Genomic DNA, 19,730 nt, shown 5'->3' with positions numbered 1-19,730 from the left:
CTTCCACAAAGACCTCATTCTGTCTGGTCGGGAGTGCTCTGGACAGGATGAGAGGGTTTAGGGAAAAGGGATGTTATAAATGCATTTGAAAAGGAATTGACGTTTTAGCAGTTATCACAAAGTACTTTGTCGGCACACCATTTCTGGCCGAGTCCTCCGGCGGCTTTCGGCGGCAATCAGATATAATATTTTCAATGGAATACATTGTGTTTGGCCCTGTAGCCTTTTGACAGCTCTTTCTGGGCATAAAGCGCATATAGAGCTGGGTGTTTTCTACCAACGTCCAGAAGACAACCATCATGCAGCATCCTTCAGGCAAGGCACCTAATTTTAGAGCAGAACCTCGAGGAAACGGCGTGAGCAAGGCGGACTTGTTGACTGCCTCCCAGCCGGTCCAGCTGACAGCCACACGTGCCTCTGCACTACATGGAGAAAAGGTTACCACGTAAATGGAACACAGGCAGAGGTAAAGTCTTGATCTCGGAGTTAGCCCTCTGTATTCTGCACAAAGCATGGAAAAATCTGCCGTAACCTAGGTAACTGAATCACTAGTTGGCGAATATTCATCAGCCAACAAATTCAGATTCGAGGAAAATATGTGAGCTGAAATAACTTCTTTTTTCTTTTTTCATCTTTGTAAGGCAATGTGGATTTTGGTTAATCTGTTTTCTGGTGATTAAGATTAGCGGTCAGACTTAAAATATGCTGCACTCCCCTTGATGGAACAAGGGAGGAACCCAGGAATTCATTGTGAGGCATTTGTGTTTGGATTCTTGATATTTTATACTCTCCTCTGAACTGTGCAGCCTGGACGGACACCTTAATCCTTTTAGTGGTTTGGCAGCGAGCCATAAGAGTCTTTACGTCTCCATAGGTGTCTACTCAACATACATTTTGTGTAAATATGGCTGGATGTACCTCGGCACCTCCAACGTTAACTAGAAACGGGACCTGAGTTGACCGAGCCAACGTGCTACATGAAATGGTAGTGATTCATTTCAGATGTTATGAGGCAGTAGTTTCTTATCACAGACTTAATTCTCCCTGTTCCTTCTCACAACTCTCAGTGAACACAGCGTCATCAAACGTCCAGCCCACCACACGCTGAACACATGAAATTGCTGAGCTTTGGAAATTCCAGTGTGAAATTATTTTCCCTCCCGAGGAGTCTCTTTCTCTTTGAGGAGTTTCGTGAACTTCCATCACTAATGACTTTGAAACCGGGATTGTTCCAGAAAGGACTTCTGACCCCTAAATTAACCAGCGTGTTTCAAGAGAAATGTTCTCGTATGGCGTTCACGCTCTGTCGCTTTAAGCTGACTCACCGAGTGTTCACCTCTCTGACATAATTCACCTCTCTGACATAATTAAGCACAGCCGGTGAGAAACATGTTTGCTTCTGTACACTCACACATTTTCGACTTATTTGTACTTTGTGAGTTTGCATGTTCTCTAAAATCCACATGATCTGAATCACCTTTTTAAATCCATTCCCGTCCCACACAGTTAGCAGGCTGAAGTAGCTGCAGTCCGTTGCACTTGTGTGTGTCAGTGTTTGATCAGAGAAGCTGCCTCCTGATCACAGTTGGCATCGTGCCCTGGGGCCCGGACAAAGGCTGGGGCGCCGACAGGGGCCTGGTCTGTATCAGACACTTTATTTATTTTGGGGGTTGGGGGAGAGGATAGGCAGCAGCATAGCCGCCTCCCCCTCCTCCATAGAAACTCCCGTGTCAGGAGGGAGAGAGATGCCCCATGACTACACCCCACTGAGACATGTGGTTTTCATTTTTTGGTTCTTGGGAAGCTGCTGGAAACTTCGAAGACAAATACCTGCCTTTACTAAACATTATTTCTTTCAACAGCCGTACCCAATCCCCCTTTCTTATGCGTTTTATCAACAATATTAAAAACACGCTTTTTTTTATTTTTTTAATTTTTTTTTTAACTTCGGCACATGTTTTCCAGCTGAAAGCAGGTCTAGTCTGTCGGTAAAAAGTCAAGTTAGAGTCATTGAAATAGTTTAGTCCTGTTCACATCTGATCTGTACATAAGCTACACCTTGAAAGCAGATTCAGGGATAATAATGTAGCTGTTGGAGCAGCACATAGCTGAGTGTCTCACTCCTCTGTTTTTTTCTTTGACATGCATTTCCTCAGAAGTCATGATTCATGATTGATGAAAAAAAACATCACATGATCCATCAGCTCTCCTCCTCCAGTAATACAAATTAAGTGGAAATAAAAACGCACAAAATGCATGCGTGTTGTTGCGAGGCATGTTTTGATTTTGCACCTTTTCTCAAGTCATGCAAAATGCTTTCACGTGTTCACTAATTGCTTGAAGATAATTGTTTTTTTTTGTTTTATTTCCCACGCAAAATGAGGAGGACATGATTTTGTAATTATCTCCCTGGTATCTGTAAAGAAAACATTTCAGCTGTCTCTGTGCTGCAACTCTATCAACATGGAGGCATTTTTAGAATCATGGCACCCCGACGTCCCCCTGAAACACCTCGAATTCACCAACCTCATCTTGTTTTGCCTCTATTCTGTTTTCATTTCCTCCTCACATGACTGTATTGGCACATTTGCTATTGTTTCCCTTGAGGATGTTATCAGTGGGCTATCTGTGTGCTGCTCCTTGGACTGGCATCTTGCCTATCAGCTTCACAGCACAGGCAGTCCCCACATTGTCACCAGCTCACTATGTCCCGTGTGCGTGCGCGTGTGTGTGTGTGTGTGTGTGTGTGTGTGTGTGTGTGTGTGTGTGTGTGTGTGTGTGTGTGTGTGTGTGTGTGTGTGTGAGTGTGTGTGTGTGAGTGTGTGTGTGTGTGTGTGTGAGTGTGTGAGTGATTGTGTGTGTGTGTGTGTGTGAGTGAGTGTGTGAGTGATTGTGTGTGTGTGTGTGTGTGAGTGAGTGTGTGAGTGATTGTGTGTGTGTGTGTGTGTGTGTGTGTGCGCGCGCGTGCGTGCATGTGTGACTGTGTGTGTGACTGTGTGTGTGAGTGTGTCTCCACAGGTCTCACAGATACTGGAAATGCTGGCCATTATTATCTGACTCTTCAGGGGGCTTTAGATAAATTTGGTGTCCCCTCACAGGGGTGGAGGTGGGGGGTGGAGGGTGGAGGGAGGCAGGGATGAATACTTGCCTCGGGTTGCTTTTAGTGGTTTGCATGTAGGTTTCATGGTGGCAGAGGTAAGACAAGCAGCTGCTGCTGAAATCCTCTGTCCTACACCTTGTAAAATGCTAATGCATTCTATAAATAAGAAGTACAAATTCCAAGGCCATGACTTTAAAAATCCCTGTGATGAAGATTTAACCGTCCATTAAGGAACAAGTGAGTGTGAATTTGTCCTTCCTGTCCCCTTTGTTCTCTCTCTACTTCCTTACTGTTGTTCCTTTATTGCCTCAGTTTTTCACAGACGTCAGATTTTACCAACGTTATTGTAAGATTCCAAATTAATTTGACTCTACTGTATATGAAATATAAAATTGTCCCCTTTAATCCTCAATGTGTATTGTGGCTCTCATTATTTTTTTCCCTATATAAGAAATACCAGGATTATTGGTAAGCCTTGGCCTCCATTAATGAAGTAATTAAATCAGAATTACTGTCACTGTCGATGTTCATGGACATTTCAGCAATTAGTTTGCTTTGGACATTCACACATACTGTATTGAATAAACCACATCCCCCATAGGCTTCTGTAAAAGCTGTCAAATGCTCAGGCGACCGAGTAAAGTGCCTGTCATTCGTCACCCCTTCATCATTTAATGTTCAATTATGTCAAAACAGCCTTCAGGTCATCCACATGGGGGATTGATGGCAGCTCTGTGTGGCAAGTGGAGCTTTCAGGCCGCATTACAGCACAATCGGCATGGTTCAACATTCCAGCCCTCTGCAACACTAAATAAACCACAGCCTATTGGCACTCAGGGCACCCACATAGTTTCAAATTGAATAGTTCCAGTGGGAGCGCCGGGGCGAGCTTTCAGGGCCTTCTTTCTGAGCAGCGACCAAGTTACGAAGTTACCTCTGCTGTGCCTGAAATAATTGATGTTCTTCAGCACGGTCACAGGGGATTGGCTCGCCTGTTTATGATGGGGAGAGTGTCGGCTGTTCAATTTGCTCATTCCAGGGCCCCATAGACTGCAAATCTACTAGTAGTGAATCACTAATGTTCATCCCACCATCGCTACCCAGCCACAGAAATGTGCTACACTTCAAAAGCTCCGTCACCACTGTTTTTGTGCGTTTGCTCAAATGAGGGAGATACTTTTCTTTTCACTCGGCTGGAAATAATTCTTCCTTTTCTAGATTGTGTGTGTGTGTGTGTGTGTGTGTGTGTGTGTGTGTGTGTGTGTGTGTGTGTGTGGTTTTCAGGCAGCTGAAAATATTCCACTTGCAGTGTTGTTTACGAGAAAAACATGTAAATTCATATTTGCCCAACTTCATTTTTATGTAGATCCATTTTCCCTGCCACATGCATTTTGGCTGTTCGGATGAAATAGTTTGAACCTGACTGAAATACTAACCCAGTGCTGTCGCTGGTACTGAGGCTTACATCCGACCAAACAGAAGTGTAGCTGCATCAAGGATAAGCAAACCTTAGAGAAGGTAAACACAAGTAAATCCCAGCGCAACATAATTCACGCCTTTCACCTTACCGAGCTTTTTTTGTCGCTGTTATTGCCTTATGAGCCCGAAATAGCTGCTGCCATTATCTCCCCATGGTAAGACTTGGCTTTTCAGACTTCAGAAGAAGCTTACGATCCAATGTGGCCACTGACAAGCCTACGAGGGTCTTTAGCTTGGGTCAGGAGAGGTCAGCTTGTCAAACTGTCTCCTGGTTTCAGGGTTTATTGCTGTCTGCTGGAGCTACTCCTGATACCACACAGCTTAACTTCATGTCTGTCTGCTTACAAATCTGCGTACATGTGAAACTAATCTTTCGGCATCAGTATCGGTGTATATTCCACCTGATAAGTAACAGGACATTGTAACACAGAAATGTGAAGGTTTGAGGTAATTTATTATCACGGTCATTATAACTCACACCAGAGAGGACTGAAGAGTTGATGGTTCAGCTGTGTGGTACATACAGTAGACACTTTTTTTTTTCTTTTTTTTTTTTTTCAACGTACACAAAGATTGATTTTTCGGTATATCAATAAATGATAGCAGTGTGCATTAGCTGTATTAATTTATGAGTCCTGTAAACTGTGACTTGACGATATGGACGGTCACAACTCCAGGTGGTGTCCTGCTGTAACCTTAATAGTAGAATGGAAACAGTCTCAGCACGCCGATCCGATCTCCGGATGTGTCCGAGGCATCACGAGATGAAGCCATGAAAGTGTGTGACTGCAGTCTGTCTCTGTGGCTCAGTGGAGTGGGTTGTCTACTAATGACAGGGTTTGCGATTCAGTCCGAGGCTCCTCCTGCCCACATGGTGAGACGCTGCATGGTGGATCGCTGCTATTCTTATGCGAGTGAATGAGAGGCAGGTTGTAAATCACTAAACTGTAGAAAAGCAGCCGTTTACCATTTTCATGGAGAAACGCAAACAGCAGGAGCACCTACAGAGAATCATGTGGTACGGACAGTCCACGGCTGTTCGGGACAACCTGCTGATGTTCATTATGGGCAGAGCTGCAACAGCTCGATTAATCGATTGGTTGGTCAGCATGAAATGAAGCATTTTGACAGTCAATCATTTGAAGTCCTTTTTAAATGAAAACAATGTCAGAATTCTCTGATTCATTTGGTCCTCCATCATAATAAACAGAATATCTTTGGGTTTAGGACAAAACAAGACTTTTAGGCTGCTCCTCAAGGAGACACTGGTCCACATTATTTTTTACCATTTTGTGACATTTCAAGGACCAAACAACATAAATTCATCGAGGATTTAATTGACAGATTAGTCGATGGCACCGTTTAATTAAAGTGACTACAAAAGGAAAGAAAACAGAAAAATGAGCATTTTTGTACTGAAAAATGTCAGATTATTTTATTTGATTGGCTGAAGGATTGTTCAACTAATCGTGTGCGACTGACCAAATTTCTAGTTAAACTGTTTACAATGTTCCTTTTTTTAATGAAGCCACGTGGTTGTTTATAAAGACATTGAGTTTGTCGACTTGAAACGGTGAAAAAACAAGCCTTTTTAAAAAAAAAATTATTATATGAATCTCCCTTTGGTGTCCTACTAAACCCGTTTCTCCTTCTTTACATCCCTCACTGTCTATCTACCTCTTTCTCTCTCTCGCTCTGTCATGCCGTCTCTTAAGCACCACAGCAACCTTCTCCGAGGGATTGGTTGCCAGGAGACAGGATTCGCTCCCCATTGTATGCCGACAAAGGTGGAGGGGGTGGGTGGCGGGGTTACAATCAGCGGGACTGGAGAGAATTGGAGGCCTGGGGGACCGGCACTCCACAATCATGGGTGTGTTAGAGAGGAGGAAGAGGAGGAGGATGGGGGGGGGGGTTAATGAATGAATGAATGAGATAGTGGCAGTAGGGTGGAGCACCGCTGACACCCTGAATTCCTCTTGCTCATTCCTGGTCTCCCAGTAACCGTGCTGGGTGTTGCTGTGTCAGACCGTGTGGTGGAGACGGGAGGGACTGAGTCGCTCACGGAGACACAGGCCGCCATGAATCGTTATTAAGACCGACTTTTTAATTAGCCCGCGCCCTCCCCCACCGCTCAGCTCCCCTACTACGTGGACACACACACGTTGGGCCAAGCATCTTACTACTCCGGCAGACACTGAGTTCAGGGAAATATATGCGTGTCTGGTGTACACGCATGGCTGCATATACCAGTCGTCCATTTTTCAGCGTTTTCCTTGGACTGTAATGATGGCCTCTCATCAGTCGATTAGATCACCCTCAAGGAACAAGGCCAGTTTACTTTCTCTCTGGTGCCATCACTCTAAATAAAGACTGGAGCGCATCATATAGAAGCCGATGATTGCATGCAGCACTCTCTCCCTGCTGCTGTCTTTGATCTCAGGAAGATCTTTCTGTTGCGAGTTACATGCTGCAGGGTTCACGCGCTGTATACAGCATGTGTTGATAGCTGATAGTTACTGATTAACACTGTGAGCTGTGTTTCTGAGTACGCCAGCAGGGTTGTTTGTTATTGTGCTGTTAGAGACCAGTTTTTTTGTTTCCTGTTAGTTATGTTAAAATCATTCTTTAGTCACAAGGTGGTTTCCTGACAACGATGATATAAATGGCCTTTTCTTGGTTACTGGAAAGAGCTTTTTTTTTTTAAATTTTTTTTTATTGTTCTTGAATAAGTCACAATTAGTGGTTTTTAAAGACCCTGAAAACTTGTCTGAGTCAGTTTTTGTAATTTAGGTTGTGAGATCTTACATTAACACAGTTCTGCCAAAGTTCAAACAGTTTTATTAAATATATTTAATTTGAGCTGGTAATCATGTCATGTGTTCAAGCACTTCTGCAAATCTTCATGAAGCAGGTCAGCTGAGTTTTGAGTTATTAAACTCACCTGATCGCGATGATTTTAGCTGATTGCAGTCGTTTTCCATAATTGTTAGAAATGTTTCCATTTATCTGTATAAAAACAGCTGGATTGGACTTTTCAGATTTTCATCACTATTTCCATGTTGTTTTTCGCTGTTTGAGGTCTGACTGGAGCCCTTTTAATGACATCTTTTCTCTTTTTCTGCTGTGATTTAATAGCATATAAATGGGGAATTAGCACCACCCACTGTTTACCTCCGGCTGCTGACATTAGCATCATTGATTTAGTTTCAAAGCCAAACAGCCGCAGCACTGCTGTGGCCTCGTGTTGGTTTAAAGCCAAGTGAAAAAAGAGCAGAGGAACTTGAACAAAGCTGACAAAACAAAGTTGGATATGCAGTAAACATAAAATGAACAGAAATAGACACTTAAATTGTTATTAATATTATCGCAGTTATTTCCATGACAATCATCAACTGATACTTGATGATGGTAACAGCACTAATGATGTGAACTAAGAGTTCATAAATGCTGTCGAGAAAAACGTAAAATTCAAACGCATCTTACAATTCAAATGGCTCAAGGGTATAGTGGGGATCAATCCATTTCTTTAGTAATTATTCCTAACGTGACATCATTGGTTAGATGGCAGCCACTGATTTAAGGGCTTATTTGGCCATGTCATTTTTGTAAGGACTCATTTCCCCCTTTTTCTGCCCAGTTTACAGGTCTCATTGAATTGACTTAACAATCCTTTTAAAATGATTAAATGGATCCTTTTAGTATCTCCATTATAGTGATGTTCATTTCATGGAAAGGATGGCCATCTGGGTGCTCTCACGCGATGCATAAAAATGTGTGGCACTTAAAAAATATGTGCACTTACAGCTCCTAAAAACTTGTGCCAATAAATATTCATGACTAAAAGTTCAAAGTTTGTGGAATAAAAACATGCACAGCTTTTATTCAGAGTTTAACCTTTCAATAATCAGATGGTCCGCTTCATTGAGACCGTGTGACTGGTTCTGTCAGTTGTGTAAATGGAAAACAACAACCGCACATCGAATTTTGACTCTTGTTGCTAATCTCTGGATTGGTGCTCGGAATCACGCGACGTGACCTCCGGCTGAGGTCAGGTCACGAGGTTCCTCCAATCAGGGAGGAAAGCAAAGCATCGTTAACGCGAAATAACCAAAACTGTTCAGCAGAAAACGTTACCCTCACGTCGGACCCCGTCGCTCACAGTAAGAGGAAATACGTTTTCACGGCCTGCTCTGCTAAAGATGCAGATTTACTGTAAATACTCGGCAACCAATCAAAAGATCTTGCTTACGTTGCAGTTTTTCTAACCGCAGGATTAAACAGGGGGTTGTACAATGCTTGGAAAAAGCCGTGCGTTTGTTGATCAACCTTAGATTACACTGCTGGCGCTCATGTTTCTCCACCCTGGATCTGCCGTCACCTGAGCCTCCAGCCGCTCCCGTGTACGAGCAAACAAATCTGTTTCCAGTTGAAGGGATGATATCCTGAAATGGCACCTTTTTTTCTTTCTTTTTTTTTTTTCCCATTTGTGTGATGTTGAGTGAAAAAGGGCTCGGGCTGCACTGTAATTTAAACAAATGCTGCCCAAAGCCTGGGAGGTCTGTCATTGATTAAACAGGTACATCAGACAGCGTACTTCATTACCCGTCAGAGAGAGCAGCCGCGCTGATGAACAGTTCCGGCCAGATACTTTCTTTTTCTCGTCAGAGTGCACTTTTCACTCCTCTTCGAAGCAACTTTGAAAAACGCCCCGGCTTCTTTAAGTGCTTGATGAATTGACGCAGCTTTCCGTCATGCAGATGCCAAGCCGGGTCTCCGTTTTGACAGTGATGGGACACATATCTCGCTTTTCTCTATTTTGTTCCCCATTTCTCATGCTCCCGCTGAAGGCGATGGATCTCTCCCATCAAGGGCGTCTGTCAAAATCTGTGGGCTGAAACGACCAGCTGCAGCACCGGCGGCCGGGGAATAAAACTCCGCTTGCGCTTTACCACCATATCAAATGCTTACAGGCTCTGAGCTTCAACAATAGCGGGTGTGACTGAGATTGTCAGTCTCTGGATGTCTATTAGCTCCTGTGGTGTATTTTCAGTCAGTTGTCGACTGCGGCTCGGAGGGGAGTGAAGTTTGGGACGGAAACAGACCTGATGGACGGAGACCTCAACCTGTAGCTCACACCCTTCATTCCCTGAGGGTCGCAATCCAGAAAAGCTGTCTCAATCTCATAAACACTACAGAAATATTCATTTGAGTTCCACTCGATAGTCCTCGATGTCACTCGACTTTGTTTAAACTGCACGTAGTTTACGGATTAATATTTGCATCCGCGGCGCCGTCACATTAATAAAGATAAGGTCGTGGTCAGGTGGGCCGGAAGACAAAACAGGTCACAAGTTTCTAGCAAATATAGAGTTGCCAGGGAGACAGTTGCCCCAATACAAACCCTCCACACCACTTAATGTAGGCTGCTACTGTTATAGAAGTATGTTCTCGTTTGTTTGTCTTTCATGGAAACCTTTCCAAGGGGAGAAAAAAAGGGGAATTTTCCTGTTAAGTGTTTACAGTCGGCAGGTTTGGCTTCTGTTTCACCGTTTATCTGTGCACGTTCGAATCAGCTCCATCTGTCAATTGGTGTAAAAGCACCTAAATGAGATGCAGATAAATGCCACGAGGTTTTATGCTGTAGATGGAAGGAAAAAGCCCTTTTGTTATCAGCTGATGATTTTCATTTGTATGCGTTTGGTGCCATTTGTGCAACATGGTAAGTGTTTGTTACACATTTGATACACTTTTTAGCCACATATTGAGATGATGATTATTATTATTTATTTTTTTTAAAGACGTTCTCCCGCTTGTTGGTTGGAAGGTGGCAGGCTGTCAGAGGGATTTTAATACGTTGAGGCAGCATGTGACAACTCCATTCTCTATGGACTGTGTTCCTGCCGCGGCTTAAATCTCTTATTGAATGGAAAATCTTAACCCAGTTGATGTCACCAGGAAATTATGTTTATTCGTTCTAAGAATAAATGCTTAAGAGTCTGCTTCAGTTTGGCTGATGGGCTACAGTTTCTCTTTATTATCATCATCACCATTCCTTCAGCTAAGCTACGTTCTGCTCCATTAGTCTTTTTTTAACTGTGCAATTTACATCCTACATATTTTAAGAGGTACTTTGCTTCTCAGACGAGATGTAGGCATATTTATTTAATGACTGACACACTCCATGAATTAAAATATTTGACAGCTGACCAAAAATGTTTGTGTAAAGCAAGTCGAGCAAGACAATTTTCCTCAATTTCGCATCCGGATGATACAATTAGATGGGAACCAAAAGACTTACTAATTTACGTTTATCTCAGGTCTCCTGTCGGTGAATATTGTACACCGTTATACACCGACTACCAAGTCTACACTGATGTTGAGTGATGATTATTCACGGTGGTGTTCTCAGACAGGACTTTAATGGTGCCATCTTATTGTGGTTTTAGTACAGCTTTGTCTCCTTTCTAAAGCTCGTAGCAGCCGTTACTGCAGAGGTTCAGCTCCTGTCGTCTCCGGGTGAACTGTGGGGTTGGAACAGTGCACGAAATTCACTGTTGGGTACGAAGCTCAGTTTTGGAGACATGGTTGGGAATGTTTTCAGTTCAGTAATGTCAAAAGCGTAACTTTTTTGTAAAAATGTATTTAAAAAAATAAATAAATCCAAAGTGCCTAGTTGGCGATAGTTATTCCTCTAAAAGATAAGGAACTCAAATACTCTGTGTGTTCGAGAAGAAACGTACTATCAGCAACTCTGAGCTGTTCAAGTACAAAATAAATAAGAAATGTCCATTAAGACAAGTGCAACATATTCACTATTCATTTTATTTAATAATCAAAGACAGCAGTGTAGCAGCTTTAGCTTCTTTCTCTTTTTGTCAACACTGAGGACACCGCCGTTTATTGAAGTGTTACAGGACGATGCGACCGGAGGCGTGGTATTTACACTCAGTGGGAGCATTGACCCGTAGAGCGAGAGCAGGCAATATCCAGAATCTGCCACAGAATATGTTCCCTAAAACTGGCACCGTTTCTGTCCAGCTGTCAAGGCTAGGCCTGCTAGCATGCTATAACTGAGGGACAACAACTGGTGCACTTCCAAAATGTTCTGGGTGAAGCTTTGGCTCTAAAATATTTGTCTTGAGACGTTAAAACACTTTAAAACTAAGAATGGCATTTTCTGACTGATATGAGTGTGAAGCAGGTTGTAGATGACTTTCTATGTGGTAAATAAAAGCTGTTAGAAAGTCAGAAATCCTGTGATTGTGTCCGTGTGCTTTGGACCCTGTTTTACTTACTTGCAAATCTAAGTGTCTTTATTATTATGCACGTGGTAGACTTTAAATTTATTCCCTCTCTTCATATTTCTTTGTCTAGGCTTGGCCTCGGGTCTAGAGATCACATCTACAGGGTCAACATCTATAGACAAGGCCAGCGGTCTGAGCGTGAAGCTGGACTGCCAGTTCTCTCTGGCCCCGGAGGATTCTGGGCCGCTGGATATCGAATGGAGCTTGGTGCCCTCTGACAACCAGAAAGAGGAAAAAGTGGTACGTGTTGATGTCCGCCCGCAAACATCACTTCTCTGATTCACTTTTATTTGTCACAATCAAGCTTCGTTCTTGCCTGTTGGCAGGTTTTTCGGTAGGATTGTTTCCAACATGACCAACGTGATGTAGCGTCTTTCACACCTTTCAACGACGCGTCAGAAACAGAAACCGGTGTGTTACAGTGGTGTGAAAAAGTGTTTGCCCCCTTCCTGATTTCTTATTTTTTTGCATGTCTGTCACACTTAAATGTTTCAGATCATCAAACAAATTTAAATATTAGTCAAAGATAACACAAGTAAACACAAAATGCAGTTTTTAAATGAAGGTTTTTATTATTAAGGGAGAAAAAAAAAATCCAAACCCACATGGCCCTGTGTGAAAAAGTGTTTGCCCCCTCCTGTTAAAACATAACTTAACTGTGGTTTATCACCTGAGTTCAATTTCTCTAGCCACACCCAGGCCTGATTACTGACACACCTGTTCTCAATCAAGAAATCACTTAAATGAGGTCACAAAAGACCCCACAACAACATCCAAAGAACTGCAGGCCTCACTTGTCTCAGTTCAGGTCAGTGTTCATGACTCCACCATAAGAAAGAGACTGGGCAAAAATGGCTGCATGGCAGAGTTCCAAGACCAAAACCACCGCTGAGCAAAAAGAACATTAAGGCTCGTCTCATTTTTGCCAGAAAACATCTTGATGATCCCCGAGACTTTTGGGAAAATACTCTGTGGACTGACGAGACAAAAGTTGAACTTTTTGGAAGGTGTGTGTCCCATTACATCTGGTGTAAAAGTAACACCACATTTCAGAAAAAGAACATCATACCAACAGTAAAACATGGTGGTGGTAGTGTGATGGTCTGGGGCTGTTTTGCTGCTTCAGGACCTGGAAGACTTGCTGTGATAAATAGAACCATGAATTCTACCGTCTACCAAGAAATCCTGAAGGAGAATGTCCGGCCATCTGTTCGTGACCTCAAGCTGAAGCCAACTTGGGTTCTGCAGCAGGACAATGATCCAAAACACACCAGCAAGTCCACCTATGAATGGCTGAAGAAAAACAAAATGAAGACTTTGGAGTGGCATAGTCAAAGTCCTGACCTGAATCCTATTGAGATGCTGTGGCATGACCTCAAAAAGGAGGTTGGTGCTGGAAAACCCTCCAATGTGGCTGAATTACAACAACTCTGTAAAGATGAGTCGGCCAAAATTCCTCCACAGCTGTAAAAGACTCATTGCAAGTTATCGCAAACGCTTGATTGCAGTTGTTGCTGCTGAGGGTGGCCCAACCAGTTATTAGGTTTAGGGGGCAAACACTTTTTCACACAGGGCCACGTGGGTTTGGATTTTTTTTTCTCCCTTAATAATAAAAACCTTCATTTAAAAACTGCATTTTGTGTTTACTTGTGTTATCTTTGACTAATATTTAAATTTGTTTGATGATCTGAAGCATTTAAGTGTGACAAACATGCAAAAACATAAGAAATCAGGAAGGGGGCAAACACTTTTTCACACCACTGTATTTGTTTCGTAGGCTTGAGGTCCTTCATTTGTTCAGTGTCTGTAGCTTTTCACTCACTGATGCTGCCGGGGTGTTGGGTGTTGGGTAGGGGGGACTGTGTGGTTTCGTACGTTGTCAAAGGGGTGAAATGCAATGCAGCTTCTCCGGTAAGTGTGTGTGTGTATTTTCTTCAAGTGTTGCATTTTAAAATAAGAAGCATACGGTATGCGAGACAAATGTCATTTGAGCCGCACGCACTTCTATTGAGCGTTTTGCTCTCTCAGGGTGACGTGCTGCGTAGCGGGAGCGACGGCCGCCGTCTTTAACCCAGGTAGTGTTTCCTGTGCGGTGCGGCCGTCAGCCGTGGAAAAAGAAGACTCCGCCGCCCTGCAGGATCTCCTCTCGTCCTCCGGCGTCGGCAGCTACAGAGCCAGATACTTGCTCCAGATCGCTGCAGTGCTGTGGTCCTCTCCCGTGGCTCCCAGCTCCCCCACCTCCCACCTGTCACAAAGCCTTCTCATCCCTCTATCTTCCCCAATGTCCTGTGGTTTTAGTTGGTTTTTTTTGGGGGGGTTTTTTGTCGGCCAAATGTCAGAAATAGGCCGCAGCCTCATCATTAGGCTTCTCCGTCATCCTCCCACTGTCCTCTCTGTCCACTGAACCAGCCAGCCACAGCTCTGCACTCCTGCTTCTGTTCACTGCTTTCCCCTCGTCCGGTGTTGTGTTTTGCACAGCCACCGTCTGCCCTCATTTATTTGTTTTTACTGCGAACTGTTAAACGGAGTGTCGAATGAAAATAGGAGCAGTTAAAAAGTTTATCAGTGTTCACTGTTCGTAGCAAAGCTGTGGTTCCCGTGATGAAATGTTAATTTCACTGCTTTTGAAATGTGTTATTTTTCTCAGTGATGCTACACGTGAGGACAGCGGGGGCTCTTCTTCTTCATGTGTGAATGCAGCTGTAGGAATATATCAGATGTTGCCTAAAATTGCATCTGGTTTGCACAGTTTATTTTCTTTATTACGTGCCGTTTTGCTGAGTCCAGTGTAAATACTCTTCAATGGTGCCAAACCTTTGTTGAAATTTAAACAGGCCAGACGTGTCTCTCCAAACGCATTAGTGCTCCTTGACTTCTCAGATTTTGCTCACTACACACACACGCTCACATTGGAATAGCCCTTAACCAACATTATGTCATGATCCGCGAAAATTCTTTGCAATTAGTGGCATATTAATTTCAAGGGCTGTTTTAATATATGTGACAGCGTTCAATAGAATTAGGTCAATGTGTTTGGATCAAAGCTGCCGGGCCAGGCAAAGAAATGAGAGTGGAGGCTAAACTTTCTAGCCAGAGGCTCCGGGATGCTCAGACACCATGGTTAACCTTTGCTCACATGGCTTGAGATGAACAAATCCAGCTCGGACTTAAAGGAACAGCCACTCTCAGATAAAAGTGGTCAACAGGTTCAGTCCACAATGTCATAAAGCTGGAAACTTGAAAACAAAAAAAGTCATAATAATGTGCAAAATATTCTAGCTGTGTTTTCTTTGCATTGATGCAATCACAAGTAATTCCACAGCGTTGTCTTTTCAGTCCGGTGTCTACTGGGGAGCGATTGGCCCCTTTCATCTGACATATCCCACATATCACCAGGCTCTTTTTGAGAATGGTGAAGCATAGCTAATGCCTGTTGCTTTGTTGGGCTTGAATGAGAGATGCCAGGCATGCCTACAGTAACCGTCATTTGCATTTGACTCTCATTGTCTGGCTCCAGATTAGCTGAAAGGAGGGTGTGCCCTGAGTATTTACCACCACTGTGAGAAGAAAGCGATAAACATTTTTGAAAACCAAATCTGAATGGTGTGAAGAAATGCTTGGAAGCATACATAGCTGTGTCCCATGTCACACAAACTGTCTCTTGTGTCCTTGAGGACGGCGGCAGAGCTTTTTGTTTCCTGAAGTTATTGCAACAGAAATTTGTGAATGTTGACAAAAGGATTGGAGGATTTGGATCTCAAGCCGTGACAAGGATCCATGAAAGCGGCATTGTATTTTCGCTCACGGCCATGTTGTGTTACATTCTCTTTAGCATCAATATTGAAGGAGGCTAATTCCCTTTTAGGAAGTGGCTCTGCGTTAGCCCTGTGAAGCAGTGTGGTGGCGGCAGCCCTTTGAGTCGTCGTTAAAAGCCTCAGTGGGAACGCGAAGACGCAGCGCTTCTCTCTCTGAGCTCTGCTGCTTGTTTAGAGTACGCAGGTATCTCAGCTCGCCGCTTTGCCTCGCAAATGAGCTGCACCTCTTCCTCTACTCTCCCTGAGCCACAGCATCACATGACAATGATCTCATCCCAACATGTGTCCGCTGAAACTTGGGGCCGGCCAATAGGTCTCTTAGCTGTGCAGCGTGATCCGTCCACTGAGAACGGGCCGGCCAGGTGGCGATCGTATCACCGGGTGTCATACCTGTTATGAAACGCAGCACACACACTGCTGCTCTTCTGTCCTCTCCGGCCCCCGCCAGCTCGTCCAGTCATTTGCCCTTTTCATTTTCATTCCCCGGGCCCTTTATGGGATATATATTTTTTTTTTCTTCATTGGATCATGATTCTCAAGGTTATTGTGCGGTTGAGATCTTTTTTAGCTGGAGGTGTGCATGTGTGTAAACACTCCCATCTGTGTGCCTGTGAAGTGGCTGAGCCCGAGCGAGAGTTCTTGTCTGGCTGAGCTCGGGGCGATTTCATTTCCTCTCCTCCGTGGTCGCATATCGCTGTTATTACTGCTGATGCTCTGATCCCCGGGGAGGTTGGAGGGATAGGTTTCCCTCCCGTGAGAGCCAGGTGGAATTTTTAACAGAATTAGCTGTTTACATGGCTAATATGTACAAGATGAACACAGCGCTCATTGTGAGCACTCCTCCCCTCACCGCTCCACAAACTAGTCTTCCCGTTAGAAATGGAGCAGCTCGGTGTAGAGACACCAGAACCTCCCTGACTGTGTTTCCTTTTGTTTTGTTCCTCTCGTGCTTCCTTTGAATGCTCTGCCTGCTCTGATGACTTCATTATTCTTCCTCTCCTCCTGCCATGTTAAGTTTTTTCCTCTCCTCCTCCTCGTCACCCAGAGGTATTGCTGTGCATTTGCCTGATGTTGATCGTGGCACAGAAAAGCCTGTTGATGACTGTCTCTACGGAAATGTGGAAGAATATGCCAGTGTCTATGAAAGAGAATGAGAACTCTTTTCATCATTGTTCGGGGTCCCCCCCCTCTCCCCCCCACCCCCTTCCACTAACACCCCTCCACCAGCTATGAGGCTTCTTGTCAGCTCCACCTGGCCTTTATTTCTAGGCATTTCCGTGCTGCTTTCAAGACCCAGACACAGTGTCTCTGTGTGTGTGTGTGTGTGTGTGTGTGTGTGTGTGTGTGTGTGTGTGTGTGTGTGTGTGTGTGTGGTTGGATAGAATTGGAAGCTTTGTTGACACAGCAGGTGTTGATTTAGCTCCACAGTGGTGGCTTTGTTTGTTCCACCTTCATTCTTCTTGCACACTGAAAGTGCATAACAGCCCAGGCTGAAGGGCACTGCAGAGATAAAAGAGAGGGTACTTTCTCTCTTCCATTTATTTTAGTTGGTTCAGTGAGCAAGGCCTTTGCTTTTACAGCACACAACCGTCATTTCAGGGCCTTTGTTTTATTTGTTTTCTCGAGGGACTTTTTATTTTGATAAACGGATAATTGAGATGCAGGTTTGAGTTTTTTTCAATCTCCCTGTACTCCTTTTCCACCCGCAGGTGATTCTGTACTCGGGGGACAGGTCCTACGAGGACTACTACGCCCCCATGAAGGGACGAGTCCACTTCAACTCAGCCGACCCCAAGAACGGGGACGCCTCCATCAACCTGACGGGACTGAAGTCGTCTGACTCGGGCACCTACCAGTGTAAGGTGAAGAAGGCTCCCGGTATCCGCACCAGGAAGATGCTGCTGAACGTCATGGGTGAGTGGAACGGTCGCTTCAACAGGACGAACCACTGAGTACTCTGCGGCGTTAAGCGAGCAGTCTTTCCTCTTTTTTTTTTTTTTTTTTTTTTCCTCACAGGGTGAATTCTCTCTCCCTCCACAGTAGAAATGCACCAAATCACACGCCCTTTGCCCTCCCTGGCTGTTTTGATGTAATCCCTTCTAAAATGGAGTGCATAACCTTCCCAGTGGCTGCAGAGCACTGCCCGCTTTGTGTTCACCCCAGATGCTCTGATTATGTCTAAAATAATAATACTGATTTTTTTTTTTTTTTTTTTCTTTTTTCATTGCAGCCATTATTTATTATTTATCACAAGTGTTGGTCTTGATGAGCAAAATTATTATTTTGTTGGTTGTAGTTTAGAAAATACCAGCCTTAATTACAATATTATTGCTGTATGAATATTGCAGTATTAGGTATATTCTTATGAACTGTCTGATATGTTCATATTTTGAAACCTCAGTTAAAACCGTAGATTGTACAGGCAAAGGTAGTTAAAACATTGTTTATAATAGCGCACTTGTGTCTTGTGGACAAACTGACGTGGAGTCGATGCACGCAGCTGTTTTTTTTTTTCCTTTATTGCACAGGGTGAGAGGGGTGACACATTGGAGTTGTATAAGTCAGATGATTCACTCCCGAGGCAAACACACTCACGCTCAGTGGCCTCGCTGGTCGGTCAACCAGCTAAATGATGTTGAAAGTGAATCGCCTCCCGAAACTCGCTTGCTATTTGCATATGGGGAAAAACAGCCCGCTGTGCAGCACGAGTCCGTGTTGTGGGATCAGCTGCGTATTCTGCCGCCATGGAAGCTCTGCCATCAGAATACTTTCTCCTTTCCGAAGGTGGAACGAGCTTGAGCAAATGGCCGCCTTTCCTGTTGACGTGATGCCACGTGCAGAAAAGTGACTGCGCCGCACCGACTAGCTCGACCAGAAAGACACAAGTTCAGAAAACAAACATGTTTTGTCGGTGGTTGTGTTGTGGCAGCATGGAGCGGTGCTCTAATACAGGAGATGGATGGCCGCAGATAATCTGACCGTTAGCTGCGACTACAGCCGACTCGAGAACCATCGACGAAGCCTTCGGGAGGCTGTTTTACATACAAACTGATCCGTACGGAAGCAACATGAAAACATGAGTCATCCCAGATATTTATGGCTCGTGCATTTGCTGTGACGGCATCTCATGCCTGCAACAGATCCACTTCCTGTACTTCACCAGAGAGGAATTTCAGCAAATCTGCTGATACGTCAGTTGTTGTTCTCTTATTTTAAAAAGAAACTGACAGTTTAGACTCAGCTTGTATGTGAATTGTCAATATTTAGCAACAGTCTAATATGACGCACAAGCAAATACCAGTTATCTGTATTATGTTGCTCTTCGGTTATCTTTTGTTTCTGTATTTAAAATCATTAATCTCTCTGTTCAGAAAGTGTTTTGTCAAATATACGTATCATTTATTGTTTTCCAGGGTAACTGTTAGTATTCTGTGGTATTTACTGTCAAGACGTTTGCTCTAGTGGTCCTCAATCTCCTTTTATTTTATTTCATTGACTTTAATTGTCAACTCTAAGCTGCTGTGGATTGGAGCTTCAGCTAAGCGACTAAATCGTGAATCCAACGTTGATTGTGGTCAATATGCCGACGTCTTTAGTTCCAGCGTGTACGTGTTCATGTGACGCGAGATGGCTCAAGGCTCCAGGAGCTGACGGGCTGCTAGCTCTTGACCCGCGGGGGCGGGGGGGGGGGGCACCGAGCAAGGAAACATTGACAAGGAGAGGTGGGGACATCTTGCCTGCTCTGCATTTTACCTTGAGGTTGATCTTGTCACAAGGTGGATGGTGCCTGGGGGGGGGGGGGGGGGGGGGGGTGCGCACATACGTGTGCACAAGCATGAACATACCTCTGTCTGGTCACTGGGTGTTCTCATGGCTGGTCGCAAACACGACCACATGCAGGTGCACACGGTGTCCCGGTGCTGCACGAGAGGCAGCGCGCCTCGTTGTGTATTCTCCTCCGGTGGCAGCGGGACATTGAAGTTAACAGGAGGAGAATCCCCACCTGCAGTCCAGCGCTGCACGTCAGCAACT

General features: G+C 44.3%; 1 protein-coding gene across 1 annotated transcript in view; it reads left to right on the top strand.

Annotated features, from left to right (window-relative positions):
• cxadr (CXADR Ig-like cell adhesion molecule) overlaps positions 1-19,730 on the top strand; it is a 37,599-nt gene that overhangs the window by 11,950 nt on the left and 5,919 nt on the right. The window contains exons 2-3 of the mRNA XM_069147046.1: positions 11,954-12,123; positions 17,408-17,612. Of these exons, the coding sequence (XP_069003147.1) occupies positions 11,954-12,123; positions 17,408-17,612 (375 nt within the window). The remainder of the gene's footprint in view (positions 1-11,953; positions 12,124-17,407; positions 17,613-19,730) is intronic.

Source organism: Embiotoca jacksoni, unplaced genomic scaffold, assembly GCF_022577435.1.
Source record: "Embiotoca jacksoni isolate LCO1_2020_lvr unplaced genomic scaffold, fEmbJac1.0.p SCAF_13, whole genome shotgun sequence".
Taxonomy (NCBI): Eukaryota; Metazoa; Chordata; class Actinopteri; family Embiotocidae; genus Embiotoca; species Embiotoca jacksoni.
The sequence above is the reverse complement of the archived record's forward strand: the minus strand, read 5'-3'. Positions and strand labels throughout refer to the sequence as shown.